Below are 16364 nucleotides of genomic sequence, written 5' to 3' on the forward strand. Positions count from 1 at the left end.
ATGATCATAACAATAGTAATAATAAATTAAGCATTAAAAAAACTAACTTTATTATTGCCACCACATGAAAATATATGGTAAAATTTCCAAGTGGCCATAAAAATATGTAATTTACTCTGAAGCATAATCAAATCTGTTTATTTAGTTACTTATGGATACCATCTTAAGAAGCAATAGGCTTCTCAATGCTCACAAACCCCGAGGACTCGAGTGGGCGTGCCCAGGCCAATCACTCATTCCTGCCATACAACAGAAGTTGTCCTCAATACCTAACCTAACCTAACCTAACTAATCTGGCAGTCAGATTACTAGAGCAGCAACGTTTTCAGTTTTTTTTAATTTGATTTTTTACAATTTTTACCATTAAATTTCCAACTCTAATAGGCCGACCCGGACAGGCATGAGGACAAGTTGTGAGTTTGTCATTCCATCAAGCTGCTCCAACATCCAACTTCTCCGCTTGATCAGCTGATTGGTGAAGCAACTTGATAGACAGAGGATCTCTCACAATTTAATTCTTATTATTTTTTTATAATTCAAATGTCCAAATTTAATCCGATGTCTTCCTCCTGGAGAAACGACCAACCTTCTTTAACATTTGATCTGTCTTTTTACAACCCTACATGTTCTGTAGAATCTAAATGCTTACCGGCCAAATCACCATCTTCCTTCCCAGCGTTGTCTCTTTGAATCTTTGGGCGCGCAGAGGTGCCTAAGAGTTCACTTTGGCTTAAGCTCCATGCTGGGAAAGGTCTAGTTTGTTGCAAGAACAAGGAACATGTATGTTTATAAGAATACATTTGATTAGGCAGTTCATAAATAAGAGAGTATTGAACTTGAGAAAAATGACAAACTAGTTAAAACATGCATACAATCATTCAGATGTTACAAAACCAAAATACCACACTGGGAAAGAGCATATATGATCTATAAGATGTTTAATAAAAAAGTGGAGTTGATATTGCCTTCATGAAACCCCATCTCCACTTGGCCTTGAGAGTTTCTCTGAAGCTTAATGTACATCTGCATTGAATCATGGAGAAAGTAGTAGCCAATAAATGCGGGGAAAGGAGAGAGAATAAATTGTTTATTACATATATTTCATATTGTGTTGACGATTAATAGGAACAGATCTTACAATACATAATGAATGAGAAACAGCAACCCAGAAAAGAAAAAGAGTTTGTTTAGGTCATCCAGAAAACAGTTGTGCAGGATTAAGATTGCAAGGAGAGGAGGGATTCACTAGGCAGCTACAGAATTCATCTTCATCCTCTGGAAATGGAGTTGGAAGAGGATGATCCGGAATTATGCCAACCTGATAAAGTTTTGCTATTAGAACATCAAATTCTCAGAGGATATAATTTACTTAAAAGTAGCTCAACGTTCATAAAATCTGAAGTAACCTGTTTTTTCCTTTAAAAAATTATAATAATAAACCGTCAGTGTGAAGGATAAGGAGTTGTCTCAAAGGTACAATTTCTAGCAGGTATAGTCATGATTAAAAACATAGCCTGATTGTTTTATTACTATAAGAACATTATGTTACAATTTTAATGTGATTGTTGGATTAGGATACTTAGAAAGGGAGAAAACAGAAACATGCAATGAATGGTGTCTTGAAGGAGAGAGAACCAGTTACAGACCTTGTCGATATTTGTGTGTGCAGGGGTTTCATATCGAGCTACTGTAACAATTAACCCAGAACCATCTGACAGCTCAAAAACAGACTGTATTTTCCTGTAGATGCACATTGTGTTAGTTTGAGACCACATTAAAGAATAACTCCAATAGGAGAAGTTACCCCTTTCCAAAAGTAGGTTCCCCAAATAAAACAGCTCTTTTGTTGTCCTTCAGTGCTCCAGCTAATATTTCACTCGCACTTGCAGTTCCTTTGTTTACCTAATACAAACAGATTAAAAATGAATCTTTTTAGTATCCTATAAGATGGAGGGAAAAAAATAATTGCAGCTTTAACAGAGATCAAATGCAGAATACTCCATAAGGTACATTGTATGAGTATGTACAAGATAAGTCTTAAGGCAACAGGGGAAGCATTTAAGCACAGGATGAACCGAGATTACTGCAAGCATATGATGGATGATAGAATCCAATGCTTAATGCTAATTTCTCAATTATCATGAATAAAAAATATGTGCTGACCTCTTGCTCTTATACAGACAGGTGATCAGAAGATTCTAGGCCCAAGAGCAGTCATCACAAAAATATATACATGAAGTTTGATGGTTTTGAAATGATCCAGAAGCATCCAGAAGAAAAACTGTCAACTGAATTTTTCTATGTATTCTTGGAACTTCACTTTAGAATGTTTTTATGCATTTAATTGAACTGTACACTAATATATCACACAAAAGCTAATGAAGATGTCAGAGCAGTATCACATGAATTCATTTGCAATCTAGAGTCATGAGAGATCAGATCATACCAGCACAGCTAAAGGTTCAGATGCTGCAACACTATTGCTTCCATCTGCCTCATAAATATCTCGAACACCATGGTTATCGCATATATAAACAATAACACCTTTGTCCAACCTTATATCAGAAATGAGTTTTAGTAGAATGAGATGGGAATATAAGACAGTATCATGAATTTGGATATGCCATGTAAAAGCTAGAGATCTTACAGAAACAGTCTCCCATCTATTTTACCAATAACAGAACTATTTACATAAAGAAAGGTCATAAACCATCTATATGCATAACCTGTGTAGTTTGGAATGATGATGAACAAAGAGAAATATGTTAATATTCGTACAAATATATTCAAAGACGATTGACAAATTCTATAATAAGAAAGTTGAATAAGAAAAGTTGAGTAAATTAGAAGCGAGTGAAAAGAGGAAGAGTTCAATTATGGCAACATTCAATTTATTGATCAATATAACTGTATGCGCATTGGAAGCATCTCTGCATGAGATTTGGGAATTGTGTTCTGCAATAATTTTCAAGGGATCATCGAAATTGGGCATGTTTCTACTCATAGCACTGTCCTAGATGGAGCCTTTAGATGGAATGTCCATTATTTCTTTGAGCTAAAAATGCTTGTACCTCTCTGTTGAGCTAGGAAGATCACAAGACACTGTGCTAATACTGTTTTTACTAGATGAGAAAAATCCAAATGATGAAAAGAGCAAAACTTGGAAAGGAAAAATTAGATCAATAACACTCCAAATATGTTTGAGCTTTGTAGTACTCAGATTATAATCATACAATATAGAAATAATTATTCTCAAATAGCTCCAGTTACATGTGATGCAGATACACAAGAATCAATCAAAACTGGTTTCTTAATAAATCAGACTTTTGTATAAAAAAAGGCATCACATCAATCTCTTACAAGGAATTTGTGATATGCAGAATCTTACCAAATCTTTGAAATCTCAATTCCTTCAGGGAAAAGGCCGCCACTGTTCCAGAGAGGAGCATATTAACAATAGAATATACTTGAGCAAGAGAAATTATCTTACAATTTGACTACCTATTATTTCTGAGATCCAACACAAAGGCTTTCACGCCATCGCTTCTTAAAGTATCTACCGCATTCTTAACTTCTCCTGTAAAGAAGTAAAATGGTAAAAGACACAATTATATATGCACAAAGTTAATGCACATTAATGATTAATCTCAAAAATTAAATAATTGATTTATGAATTCAGACAAGGTTGCAGAAAGATTGTCTATCACATGGACAACATTCATCATTAAGACTTCCGTGACCATCTAGAACTTCAACAGTCAAGAAAAACAAACATGGAGAGCTATGCGTAAATCAATATAGTATAGCTTGAATATATACAAATTCAAAGAAATTTAGCACTTCCTAATATTTGAGACATTACTTCCAAAGGTACAATGAATTGAGGAACAAGATGTTAATTCACTAACAAATTATATATCACAGAACTGTCTTTCCTTTGTCACAGTCATGCTGATATTTGATTATTTTCTCTAAAACAATGCAATCTTGTGTGATTCCTTCAATTCAGTAATAGAATCCTATCTCAATTCTCAAATTTGAAGAATTAAGTGAAGCTCCTACTTTGTATAATAATAACAAATCTCAAGAATCAAATATCTTGGCCAACTACAATTTAACTAAAACTCTGACTACACCTGTGACACATTGTTATGTGATCAAGCCAGCATATCAAAGTAACCAATTGAACTGTCATCACTACATTTTCAAACTCCAGCTCAAAATATTTTGTTTACTGCACAAGCCATTACCTTCATTCGCGCAATTTATGTAGCTAATAGTTGCAGATTGAAATTGCTAGATCAGTTCATTCATTTAGTCAAACTAACAACATGTACTAACCTGAAGCATTTTGATTAAAAGATGTCAGTTTGATGTATCCAACCATGGATTTTTCTGTTCCTGATCTTGAAACTTCACAGAGTCGTGACTTGACTGGACTAAACTTCACTTTTTCACGCCTAGACATAATTCAAATATATCAACCACACAGCATCTGTAACTTCTGGATAACTCAAATGTAATTGAATATGGATGAATCAATTAGATTTGATAATAACAATGGTACATAACACAGACAACAATACTAAAATTACCTCAGGTTTACATTCTTAGTCTCAATTCCACTGCGAATGACTAATCTAACCACACTTCCTTCAGTTCCCCTGAATAATATATGCACAGTGGAGAAATAAACTAGTTAGTATTAGAAAACATATCTTGAAGTTCACTTCTATTCAACTTATTGCTTCTTTTCAACTTAAAGGCCAACTAAATCAAAAAAGAATATTTAAGTGAAAAGGCTATATTATCAATCCACTAGAGTTGGCCCATGCATTGGCTGGATCTTTTGAACAATAACATAAAGGCACTCAGATCTCGATACTGCAATTTAGATTTTTCTGCAATATATCTGAAGGGTGTGACATGGTTCATTTGAAATAATAGAATATAAATGTGGCCATCAAAACAGATACTAATTCAACTTAATCAAGAAAACAAGGCATAAGGATAGTAATTCACATGCAATGTTTCTGAACTAGGTTCCATGGATATGAGTATATGTATAATAACAGATTGAATTACAATATTCTTCATAACTGGTGTTCGACTAAAATGCTCTTTTTGTAACAACATATATTACATGAACCAGATATCAGGGAGGTAATTCTTACTGTAACCGGTCAGCTGCATCATATATATCCATGTCTTCTGTGCTTTCACCATCAATTGCCAAGATAATATCTCCAGATAGAATGCCAGCTTTATTAGCAGGACCACCTGGTGCCGAAGAGACGACAACAAGTCCAGAAGGTGTTCCATCAACAACTAAAGGGTAGCCGATTGACAATCCTACACCTGTGAGAGCACCTTGTGTGCCAGACTGCCTTCATATTTACATATCTCATAAGTAAACATAACAAGTATGTAGTGAAATCAAATTACCAAACATGGTAGTAGACCATGGTTATGAATTCAAAATATAATAATGCAATGTCTAAAATGCAAAAGAATTCATACCCGCAAGCTCTTGAATTTCTCAGGCTCTAAGAATCGGGTGAAAGGATCATCCAAAGTTGCAAGCATTTTCTTTATTGCTTTGTCTGGAAAAAAAATATATAACAAAAATGGCTCTCACAACAGCTGAAACAAAATTTCACCCACATGACTGAATCACTCAGTTGTCATATCTTATGTAGTGGAAATATCATAAAGAATCAAAGCATGTTATTCATAAATTGAAAAGGTATAATCAACATGGTGGATGTTTTTATAACAAGTGTAATAGTTCATGTCTAAACTTGGCCTAAGACATTGATGGAGCCAAAGGAAATATATATATATTCACATATCATTATATGTTCATGAAGCTAAAGATGATAATTCTGCTACAAACTATAAATAAAGACTGAGCAAATTACATGTTTCGTCCCTAGTAGACATTGGTTCATTACGAAGTGCACTTTCCCGATAACGAAACCAACTTTGGCCATTGAAGGTTTTGTCAACATATGCCCGATCCACTGCCCTCCATGCCTCAAGGAAAAGAAGATTTTCCTCAGTAATTGCCGCTGCATTAAAGTCATGTACAATGAGTATCAATAGATTCATCTTTGTAACATATCAAGTGGATAAATGATGATATATTGGCCAAATACTCACATGCAGGTGTCTTATTGATGGTCACAGATAATGATATGACAAGCATTGCACTGATGAGCAAGCAATTGAAAAAAATGGAGACACGGTGCTTGAACTCCTCTTGCCAACCAAGACATTTATGGATCTTGGCATGAAATCTTACAAGATTGCCAATTCTGACCGGCAATGAGACATACCAAGACAGTTTTCTCTTGAGTCCCTGAGAGGTCTGTAGAAAGGAGCTGAACAATAAAGATTCATCAGCTCTCCTAACAGCTCCAGAGCATTTTGTTCTTCTTTTCAAGCTAAAGGATACACATTGTAGTGGCCTACTAGAATGGCATATAGCAATAGTATAGGCTCGAAATTTCCACATAACCTGGTAGAGACAAATATGAGATATAAGGCAGTATTGTAGGATAATAAGTGCACGTAAAGAAAATAAAAATTTAGACGCTCAGCATATTGAAAGTAATTAGAGCGAAATGTTTAAATCTCAGTGGCCTTTTTCCAATCTACCAAAGGAACAAGAGGAATTTAGTCATATTTAGATTTTCAATAGCAGTTGTGACTCTATTTATTTCTGCCCATTTTTCTCTTTTATGCCCAAAAAAAAAAACCCCTACGGTTTCCAGAAAAAATGAGTTTTTTTAGCAAAAGCTACTTATTTTTATCGTTCGAGTAAAAGCTATTTTACATAAATTGTTTTACAGTAATAAGAAACTTGAATTCTATCAGTGAAAGTTACTAAATTCTCTATCAACCAAAATCCTATTATTTGTTCATCTGCCCAAAAATTTGTTATACAGGAATCAAAAGACTCGAATTCTCACGCATGTGTCGTGAAAACGATATAGGACTAAATTTTGACCAAATCTTGAAAAAAAAATTAATTGAAACCGACCAAGATCCAGGATAAATAAGAAAAGGTTTAGTACACGAGCATCCTTGCGAGGGTTTCGAGAGCACGGCTGCTGGTGGCATCCAGAATTTCTGTCCGTCAGCGTGAACCTTGACGGAAGACATCGAGAGTGGAGAGGAGAGCGAGATAAAGCAACGATGGCTTCCATCGACGGCGAGAACTAAACTGAGACAAGATAAAGGAAGCGGCTCCTATCGTTCGCTTGCTCGGGACGGCGAAGTGAGCAGCTCTCACCGTCTTCGAGACGGCAACCGAAGCCGTCGCTCCCAGGCGGTGGAAGGAAGAGGACGAGTGGGGCGTAGGAGTTCTGACCGCAATCGTAGAAGATATAGGGATTGGATTTACGAAAAAAATTCATTTTGGCCCCTACAATAGTGTTTATCAACATTTTTTTTACAGAAAATCAAAAGAGCATTTATTATGTATCTATCTAAAATATCGCTCTGCTTTATATAAAATAGAATCAACTTGAAACTGATTATATAAAAATAATATTAAATGTAATTTAATTTAATTTTCATCAAAAGTGTTCCACTTTAAAATTGTTAATAATATATAATAATTTTAAAGTGAAACACATTAAACTATTTTATAAATTAAATAATGAATAGAATGATGCAATTTCAATGAATCTAAAAAGGACTCTTTTAATAATATGAATAAAAAAATATTTCTAATTTTCAGATTTTTTTTTTCTCCTTTCATTCACACGCCAGCGTCCATGTCTAATTGCGTGTAAATTTTCGAACTCTATAAATTATACTTCAAATTAATCCAACAGACAAATGAAAGAACAAACTAGCTTATCGACCTCCGAAATTAATAAGACCAAACTTACACATCTAAATTATCAAAAATAAAATAAAATAACAGGCTTAGGCTTAATGCATACCAACTTGCAATCCAAAAACAAGATCCAATAGCTAAGTTTACTGGTTAAAATGGTTCAGATTCATCTTAGGCCACGAGCTTACTAATTCTGCAGGAATAGAGACTAGAACCCACTGAGCAAAGCTAGCACGTTATAAAGATATACAAAGTTTCATAATAAAACGAGCTCCTAGAAAACTCGTAAGCTTGAGTAACAAATGGAGCAGGTCCTTTGGATTCCTCCAATTTACTTGAACTTTGGTCTCTTAGATGAGGCACTTCTTTCAGGAATGTGAGACTTCCCCCCAGAACTTTCACCTTCCTCCTCCGCTTCTCCTCTTCGCTGTCTGACTCGTCGCCCGTGTCTCTGTCGGCATTGCTTGGCTCCCTCTCTAACCTAACAAATGGAGCAGGTCCTTTGGATTCCTCCAATTTACTTGAACTTTGGTCTCTTAGATGGCGGCATTCTTTTTGAGGCACTTCTTTCAGGAATGTGAGACTTCCCGAGAACTTTCACCTTCCTCCTCCGCTTCTCCTCTTCGCTGTCTGACTCGTCGCCCTTGTCTCTGTCGGCATTGCTCGCCTCCCTCTCTAACTCCTCCCATGTCTTTCCTTTCTCCTCCTCTGAGTCCTCACTGGATTCCTCCTCCTCGTCATCCTCATCGGATTCCACCAATGACTCACTAGCACTGTCTTCATCTTCTGAAGCGGACTCTGGCTCGACATCAGATGGCTCGTATCCTTTGTCTGATTCCTCAGTGTTGTCAGAATCCGACTCACTGGCATCCATGTTCAAGAACTCCCATCCACCATCCTCAATAAACTTCTCAGGGTCCTCAGTAATAGTTTTCAGAATTGGGCGCCAATTCAGATTCAGCCTACTTTCATAATACTTCAAATCAGTCATGTCCAGCCACTCCTTGATTCCATCGAGAGATGAAGATGGAATCGAATCTATGCGCAACACGTCCCTTTTGAAATCCTTGAACACAATGGCCATGTCAAAATTCTTCGTCCCAAACCCAATCCTCTCAAGATTAACAATCTCAACCTCGCCCAAGGAAACCACCAAGAAGGGTGTCTCAATGAGTTCGACCAAACAACTTGAGGTTGGAACAATGAAAGCTGACGACTTGTGAGGAACTCCATAGAATCCCAGCTCCCTCAATGGCATATCAAACTCCAAATCAAGACCTTTAAACTGTGGCTGTGCCCAGATGTCATGTACCTTGTTCACAAAGCTCTGAAAACCCATATTTAACTTATTCTTTCTATCCCTCTCTCTTTGCTCTTCCTCAATCTCGTCAGGATCAAGAGCCGATCTTCTCCCACCACCCAAAGTCTGCACAACATCCATAACTTCGACATAGAACTGAATATCTTTGGTCTTCTTGTTGCCTACCATGATATGATTGTGAAGGTGGAAGTGCAACAGAGTAATCATCTCCTTTTCTGCAGGCTGGAAGAAGGCATGCTTTATGTTTGCAAACATTACATCGACTCGTTCATCAGGTTTCGATGTAGCATAGCGGAAGCCATTAACATGAGCCTCCAAACTGCCAGTGAGCTTTCTTCCACGGCCAACGAATGCAGGACGTATCCACAAGTCTGATAACTTGATCGGCTTCATCCGATTTCCAGCGAGCTGCAGCCTCTCCTGGGTAACCAAAGTGGCCCTTTCAGCTCTCTCTGACTCCCTTGATGTAACATGCCTTCGGAGGGTCTTGATTTGTTGAACCACTTCACTTATATGCCTGGAATCCTTAGACCTAAAAGTGATCTCTTTTAAGTAGATCGAGCCTTGAAACTTGAGAGTGTTGGCATCATGGGGGTTGAATGGTGTACCAGGCACATAAAATATAACACGGATGGTGCAAGTTCCATGATCCTGATGGGAGGTCACACTCTTTACAGTAGAAACATGGAAGGGTACCATGCTTCCATAGATTGGTAAGAGCACAGCCTCATTCTTCTGATCGACTTGTATGGCGAGTTGTTTGACAAAGGGTATATCATTAACATTTTTGTAGGCAATCAGCTCACCGGATGTTTTGGCAGGACCTCGACCTTCTCCAGCAGCAGATACACTGCCAGCAAGCCTCCTGGCAATCTCCTCATTCTTTTGTCGAGCAAGCTCTGCTTGATGCTGTCTCCTCACCTCTTCTTTCGACATCTCCTGGTTGTCTGATCTCAGTGTTGCTTTGGAGGAGAGTACCCCTGTGCCATTCAAATCAGATCTTACTTTAAGAGGTTCTTCATCCTCTTCCTCGCTGAAAGAGTAAGCAACATCCTTAACTGCTTTGGAGCAGCCTGCAGTCAAGACCTCAGGAGGTTTCTTGCCAACTATAACAGTATCAGCCAGCAACAAAGAGTACTTTTCAGTCTTCGGATTGTTAGTCTGCGCCTGGAGATTCTGGAAACCAAGTGAGACATTGAAAACCATCCCTGATTTCAATACCCGATCATTTTTTGAATTTAGACTCAGCCCAGATTCACGGAACTCAAGACCGATCCCTATTCCAGCAGATTTGGTGAGGTTTGGAAGAAGTCCTGGTGCTTCCTTCTGAATGACAGAAAGAGCAGCTTGATATGCAGCTCCTACAATGTTTCCAGGCTTTAAAGCTCCTATTGCAGCATCATGAGCTTTAAGAAGCACCTCATAGGCCTTCCTCTGAGTCTCAGTTGCATCAATCAAAATTGTTCTGGCAATATTCGAGCAGTAGCTGTTATACCGTGAGCCGATTGCGCAAATGATCACACTAGTCGAATTGTAGTATAGATCATCGTCATTGCTGGCTGCACTGGGTCTGAGATCAAACTGTCCTCCACTTTGGAAGATGGGAGGATAGCATATATCCACATCTTCTGCCTTCAATTCAGCCTTGAATCTTGTAGGATTAAGTACGGCCTTTTCTGCACCATCCATCAATGAAGAATGAGAAACTTTCTTTTCCTCATCAATTACTCGCTCAAGCTTTGGAATCACAAAATTTTTCATCACTGATTGCGTTAAATATGCAGCTTCCTTGATGCAAGAAAGCTCTGTGTCATCTTTGACGGAAAACAATTCAGAGAAACCATTTGTAACATCAGTAAGTTTCAAGTTTGAGTTGCCAAGCTTCTCAGACCAAGTCTCCAGAAGCTTCCCTTCAGGTGCCTCCTTTGAGATGTATCCGACAATGGGAGACTCTGATTTTGATTGTGTGTGAATAAAACCTATGATCTCCTCCATCAGGGATGTCCCATCATTATCCTTTGCCTTAACATGTATAGCGATATCAACTCCAACAGCCTCACGGGCAGAATTTATTGTGGTTTCAAGCAGTTTAGCCTTCTTCTGACTACATAAGAAATGAATCTGCTTGTTCATGAAAACCATGATGGTCTCTGGAAACTCATAACCAAGTAACCAGATATTCAAAGCTGAGGACTTGAGGTACCGAAGATCTTCTGAAGGAGGTGGAGTAGCAATTGCAATAGCATCTGTAAAACCCCATAGGTCAGATTTATGGTCACTCCAACAAGTGTAAAATCCCTTGAGGCGTTTCCTGAAGTTATCAAGATTGATTGTATAGGCACTAGCAGCAGAGGCTGGTGGTTTTGCAACTCCATTTTGATGATTCACCATCACAAGTCATCAAATGGAATTCACAAGGGCGAGGATGGAAAGAGTACAAACAATCTAGAAAAGGAATAATAAAAACACAAGGTAAACACCTGATTTGAGAAGTAATTAACAATCGTATATAAGGTACAAAATTAATCAATAAGACAAACAAACTTATTGAGAAAATGGAAAAGTAACAAAAAAAATGTTTACTCCAACATGATTTCATAGCAAGGATCTAAATAATACAAGGAGTAGAACAAAATGTAAAATATTTCATTTTAAACCACGAAAAAAATTAATCCACCCATAAATAACCTATTTTGAACTCTTTGTAGTATAGGAAGGTATGAAAACTAGAACATACACAAATTAATAAAAATTAGAATACTGAAATTAAGATAACAAGAAAGAATTGTTAGTTACCGAACAGATATGCTAATCCTAATGTGCTTGTACAACAATTAGAAATCAAGTCAGTATCAACTGTTGGGCCCTCCCTTTTCTTTGTGTTGCTCAAATTTACAGACTGTAACTCACTAATGCATCTAGTGTGTTCCTGTCTTCTACATGATTTTTGAAAGCTCCCACTTGAGCATTTTAAGTGGTCACGTGGTGGATTTTAAATGACACAGCATATTGATCCCATATGACCGCATATCATATGCAAACTATGTATGTTGTTAAAAAAAACTTTGTTTAGTTCATTAAACTAATTAAACTTAAACAAATTGACTTAAAACCCTAAGCTACCATATTTAGGAGCTTTAACCTGTAGGTGTTAATCGTTTTCTAAATGATAAATATTTAGAGATGAATATAAATATTTTTAATATTTCAATATTGACTGCTTCCACGTTATGCATTGGTTCAACTGCATAGTTTTTGAAAACTTGGTCTTCTACTCTCCAATCCTATGTATTCATTGACTCTGAAGCATTGACGGAAACGAAATCCTACATACTCATTTCATTCTCTGAATCATGGAAGGAAATGAAATCCGGTACCCTCAATTCACTCTTCGAAGTATTGAAGGAAACACAATCCTAATGTAGTCCTATGTAGTATGTAAGCTTTTTACACAACGAAGCATACCTTTTGTTACGTTAAATATCCATACTGACAATACCAAACAAACAAACGCGACTACTGAACGTTAACAATCTGTGTTAATTAACTATAGCAATAAGCTAACTTGTATAGACAGCAGACATCACAAGATCAAACGTTTATGTACTGGAACAGAGTATAGCAGCAAAGACCTCAAGCAATCTACGCTTGTATCAAAACCTTCAAATCCGGAATCCACTCATCAGAAAAAAGAACAGATAAAATAGTTGCAAAACGCTCTAGGGTTCGCAATAAATATTTTTTAAAAGAATATAAATAAAATAAAATAAAATTGCTCAGTGAACCAAAACCTAATCGAAAAAACCCATCAAATATTGAAGAAAATAGCCAGTAAAAAGACGAGGATCGAGCGTACAAAGCATCCGAAGAAACCCGAGAGCTGGTAAAAGGCCTGAAAGCGAACGAACAAGCCACTTTTTCCGCTCGAGACGCAGGAAATCTTCAGAGAAAAACAAGGAAGGCAGGAAGGAGAAGATGCGATTACCTCGTCGACGCGATGAAGGCGAAGATTTAGCTTCCCGTGCAAGATCGAAGGTCCAAATGAGCAAGGGGCGCGGCGCAGCGAGAAGAAGTATTTTCTTCGTTTGGCGAAGGGGGAACCGCCTCCTCTCTTATACCGATGACGCAAATAGCTTCAAACCTTTGTTACACTAAAATTCCCACCCACTGAAATACCCAACAATTCTTTGGCATACTCTCGCGGGTCCCATAGAATTCATAATGACCCGGGCGACCATTCGACGTGGCACTCAAGCAGACGACAGGCTTGATACGTGGATTCTACTGCCTTGAGATATGCAATATATTTATTCAAAATATAATTCTTTTAAGAAATTAGAGGTGATTAAATATTATATAGAATAATTTTGAAAGACTTTTTCAATTCAAATTTATATAATGGTATTTTTAAAAGTGAAAAAATTAAGAATAACCTTACATTCCATCGTAGACTACTATGCTAATAACTATAAATTTGTATCATCCCAAAAATACATTAATATCATTTTAAAATAATATATAAATATATATATATATAGTACTTCTTATAATTTTAATTTTTTTTACTCTTAGAAAACAGAATTTTAAGAAAAGATGGAATAATTTTTCTACCAATTAATATTGTCATACAAATTTAAATCTCCAGCCTTTCAGAAATAAAATCCTTTAGAAAGTCCAACAGTTCAGTCTACACATCAGAATGCATACAAAATGACAAAAACAAAATAGGAGCAAAATAATTTCACAGAAAACAATGATTTTCTATCTCAATGATAATATTTGTTTTACAAAATCAGCATAACATTAACCAAAAGATTCAAAATCTACAAGCATCTCATGAAGTAAATACACATTTTTTGCAGATTATATGAACAATCTCAAGCCTCAAGCATACAATTGCTTCTCACACACACAAATCTATTTTTGTTTTGATATGTTGTTGTTGTGACAAACATTCTCTTTTTCAAGTCAAACCTTCAACTAGAAACTAGGGGGAAAACAATTTGAAATGAAATTTTTGTTGTTAATTTAGGACTAATACCTTCGATTATGCGGGCAACACAAGAAATGAATGCAATGAATAAGCATCTGTTCCCAACTCAAGGAACTGACAATGGAGCTGTAAAAAGAGTTGCCATCCGTTACCATGATATGCATAGGAAATAGGTCTACATAATTTTAGAGAAATAAGATCCAACATACTTTTCCTCAGAGTCGCTCGAATCGCTGTAGAAAAACAAGAAAAGGAAAGGATGAGAATTAGAGAAAAGATATATTTAATCGAGCATAATATGATCAGAACCATACAAATATAACTATGTAACTAATTTGTTGGATAATCATCCCAACTTATATTTATATCCACCAAGTATCAGATATGATAATCGTCTCAATTCTTGATGAAGCTCAATTTGTTGAATTGTTGAAATAGCTTATATTTGCAACCCAAGTTGATCTAATAAGAGAACATCAAGTCGTTTTTATGATGCACAGATGGGGTTCACATCTCTTCCAGAAATATGCATTTACTGCGAATAGGACTAGCCATACAAATACAGTTTGTGGAAATACACCATTCTCCAAAACACAATCATATTAATAGAAACATGAAGGATAGCACTAATTGGAACTTGGAAGTATGAACCAAATTCGAGAGAGTATCGATGTCAAAATTAGTACTAAAGAAAGAAACTAAAGGAGAGGTTTGGTAGATGTTAGAAGCAGCACCTGAAAAGAAAGTTTCGCTTATAGCCATGTTTCAAATAAAAGGCTTCTACAAAAATCAGTTGTCTGGCCCTTATGTAATGCAGTTTACCTAAACTAGAAGTCTAGAATCCTAGCTAAAATGGACATTGGAGATATCAAATTATTGAACAAAATTATCATCTTAAGAAATAATACTCATCAACTAAGCTTGATTCAACTGTACATGGAAATAATGACAAGGCTCAATATGTTTCAGAATAGTTTTCAACCTCCGATTCATACACTCCCATTGAGAACATGTGCTGTTTGTAGCTAGGTGAGAATATTCTATGCAGATAGCAAGATGTTTCACAATCATTGGTGCAATTAGGTTGCTGACTCTAACCTGAAATTTGTCTAAATTTGCTTGTTATCATACAGTGCAATCTGAATCTATTACTAGTACCAAATAACCAAAGCAAATGATTCAGAGATAGCACAAAAGAGAAAGTTTCCTTCGCTACTCACTCAAGTGACTAAATAAACAAATATGATATTGAAATGACATTAACACCAGCTCCTGATGAATAGCTAAATTGAATTGCCCAATACTGAAATGAAGAACAGATTCAACTAAATTTCTCTTCACACAAATCAGCAACTTTATCATTTAACACTGATGTAATTGACGATAACAGAACAAGCAGGAGCATCTGATGCCACAGAATTTGATCAACAATTTTCGTGAATCAAAATGTCAACAACTGACCTTGGCTCGAATTCCAGCACCTCTACAAGGTTGTTGCCGCTGCGATCATTCCACTGAACTTTTCTCCTCGATCCCTGCTCCCCATTGGCCGATATGCCTACATTCATAGCCGGCACCAGCAGCATGGTCGTCTCCCCCTCCTCCGCCTCCTCCTTCCTCGAATCAGAAATATTCTCTTCTGTGGAACAGTTGCGGTCCAACTCCATCCGTATTCTCCCAACGGCGAGTTTTCTAACTCAATCGATCTAGCGGCGTAACAATAATCCCAATATTCCAAAAGATACCGGCGATTTCGCCCCAAACAAACATCTTCCTCCAATCCTGAAACCCTAGACGAAGCAAAATCAGAAACTACGATGTCTGTGCAAAAAGGCCGATTTTTTTTTTTGAAATCAAAATTGGCAACAATTTCATCTCAAAACCATCTAAAACTAGATCGGCTAACGAACCGGCGGAACAAACCCTAGACGAATTAAAATTACAAGTCAAAGATCCAAACTTTGAGAATGTGAACGGGTTAAAACTTACAAAACGATGGAAGAAATTGCAGCTCGAAATAGAACCAGAAGAGACAATAATCCGAGACCGAAGGATGCCAAACCCGAGCCTTCGATTCGTCGCGTGGAAATTGTTCGGAGGAGGACCGCGGGTGATGGGGAAGGAGAGAGAGAGGAGGCGGAGGAGAGAGAGAGAGAGAGAGGCGGGAAGTGGACTTCCAGCTCGATGGTTGCCTTTTATTG

The 16364-nt window shown here is 36.9% G+C and overlaps 3 protein-coding genes across 5 annotated transcripts; all 3 read right to left on the minus strand.

Annotated features, from left to right (window-relative positions):
- Positions 1–1070: 1070 nt before the first annotated feature.
- On the minus strand, positions 1071–7349 carry LOC141823301 (carboxyl-terminal-processing peptidase 2, chloroplastic). Its single transcript, XM_074710565.1, has 13 exons — positions 7080–7349; positions 6163–6520; positions 5922–6071; positions 5521–5603; positions 5175–5383; positions 4596–4664; positions 4342–4460; positions 3502–3577; positions 3389–3430; positions 2447–2555; positions 1805–1902; positions 1647–1740; positions 1071–1318 (listed from the first exon to the last, which is right to left on the minus strand). Exons 1-13 carry the CDS (start codon positions 7209–7211, stop codon positions 1193–1195), a joined length of 1665 nt encoding a protein of 554 aa, XP_074566666.1. The 5' UTR covers positions 7212–7349; the 3' UTR covers positions 1071–1192.
- Positions 7350–7912: 563 nt separating this feature from the next.
- Positions 7913–13243, minus strand: LOC141823302 (FACT complex subunit SPT16-like). Of its 2 annotated transcripts, none has more exons than XM_074710566.1 (2): positions 13156–13243; positions 7913–11615 (listed from the first exon to the last, which is right to left on the minus strand). In XM_074710566.1, the coding sequence occupies exon 2, from the start codon at positions 11559–11561 to the stop codon at positions 8367–8369; it is 3195 nt and encodes a 1064-aa protein (XP_074566667.1). In that variant the 5' UTR covers positions 11562–11615; positions 13156–13243; the 3' UTR covers positions 7913–8366. The 2 variants fall into 2 exon arrangements, with proteins under 2 accessions (XP_074566667.1, XP_074566668.1); XM_074710567.1 differs by having other exon boundaries at positions 7913–11650; positions 13156–13230.
- A 155-nt stretch (positions 13244–13398) lies between these two features.
- Positions 13399–16318, minus strand: LOC141823305 (uncharacterized). 2 transcript variants are annotated; one of them, XM_074710571.1, is made up of 5 exons: positions 16153–16318; positions 15625–15945; positions 14373–14396; positions 14212–14289; positions 13399–13458 (listed from the first exon to the last, which is right to left on the minus strand). In XM_074710571.1, the coding sequence occupies exons 2-5, from the start codon at positions 15828–15830 to the stop codon at positions 13452–13454; spliced, it is 315 nt and encodes a 104-aa protein (XP_074566672.1). In that variant the 5' UTR covers positions 15831–15945; positions 16153–16318; the 3' UTR covers positions 13399–13451. The 2 variants fall into 2 exon arrangements, with proteins under 2 accessions (XP_074566672.1, XP_074566670.1); XM_074710569.1 differs by lacking the exon at positions 13399–13458 and having other exon boundaries at positions 13969–14289; positions 15625–15953.
- Between the last annotated feature and the right edge of the window lie 46 nt (positions 16319–16364).

The sequence above is a fragment of the Curcuma longa genome, chromosome 3, assembly GCF_044706935.1.
Source record: "Curcuma longa cultivar G26 ecotype Majalengka, Jawa Barat chromosome 3, ITB_CL_G26_1.1, whole genome shotgun sequence".
Taxonomy (NCBI): domain Eukaryota; kingdom Viridiplantae; phylum Streptophyta; class Magnoliopsida; order Zingiberales; family Zingiberaceae; genus Curcuma; species Curcuma longa.

Excerpts from the sequence above, each read along its gene's own strand:
- LOC141823301 (XM_074710565.1), bottom strand. The coding sequence starts at position 7,211 with ATGGAAGCCATCGTTGCTTTATCTCGCTCTCCTCTCCACTCTCGATGT. Across the intron at positions 4,461-4,595 it reads ACTAAGAATGTAAACCTGAG|GCGTGAAAAAGTGAAGTTTA; the intron begins GTAATTTTAGTA and ends AATTATGTCTAG. Across the intron at positions 3,578-4,341 it reads TTTTAATCAAAATGCTTCAG|GAGAAGTTAAGAATGCGGTA; the intron begins GTTAGTACATGT and ends ACTTCTTTACAG.
- LOC141823302 (XM_074710566.1), bottom strand. The coding sequence starts at position 11,561 with ATGGTGAATCATCAAAATGGAGTTGCAAAACCACCAGCCTCTGCTGCT.
- LOC141823305 (XM_074710571.1), bottom strand. The coding sequence starts at position 15,830 with ATGGAGTTGGACCGCAACTGTTCCACAGAAGAGAATATTTCTGATTCG. Across the intron at positions 14,397-15,624 it reads GTGCTGGAATTCGAGCCAAG|CGATTCGAGCGACTCTGAGG; the intron begins GTCAGTTGTTGA and ends GTTTTTCTACAG. Across the intron at positions 14,290-14,372 it reads TCGAGCGACTCTGAGGAAAA|CTCCATTGTCAGTTCCTTGA; the intron begins GTATGTTGGATC and ends CTCTTTTTACAG.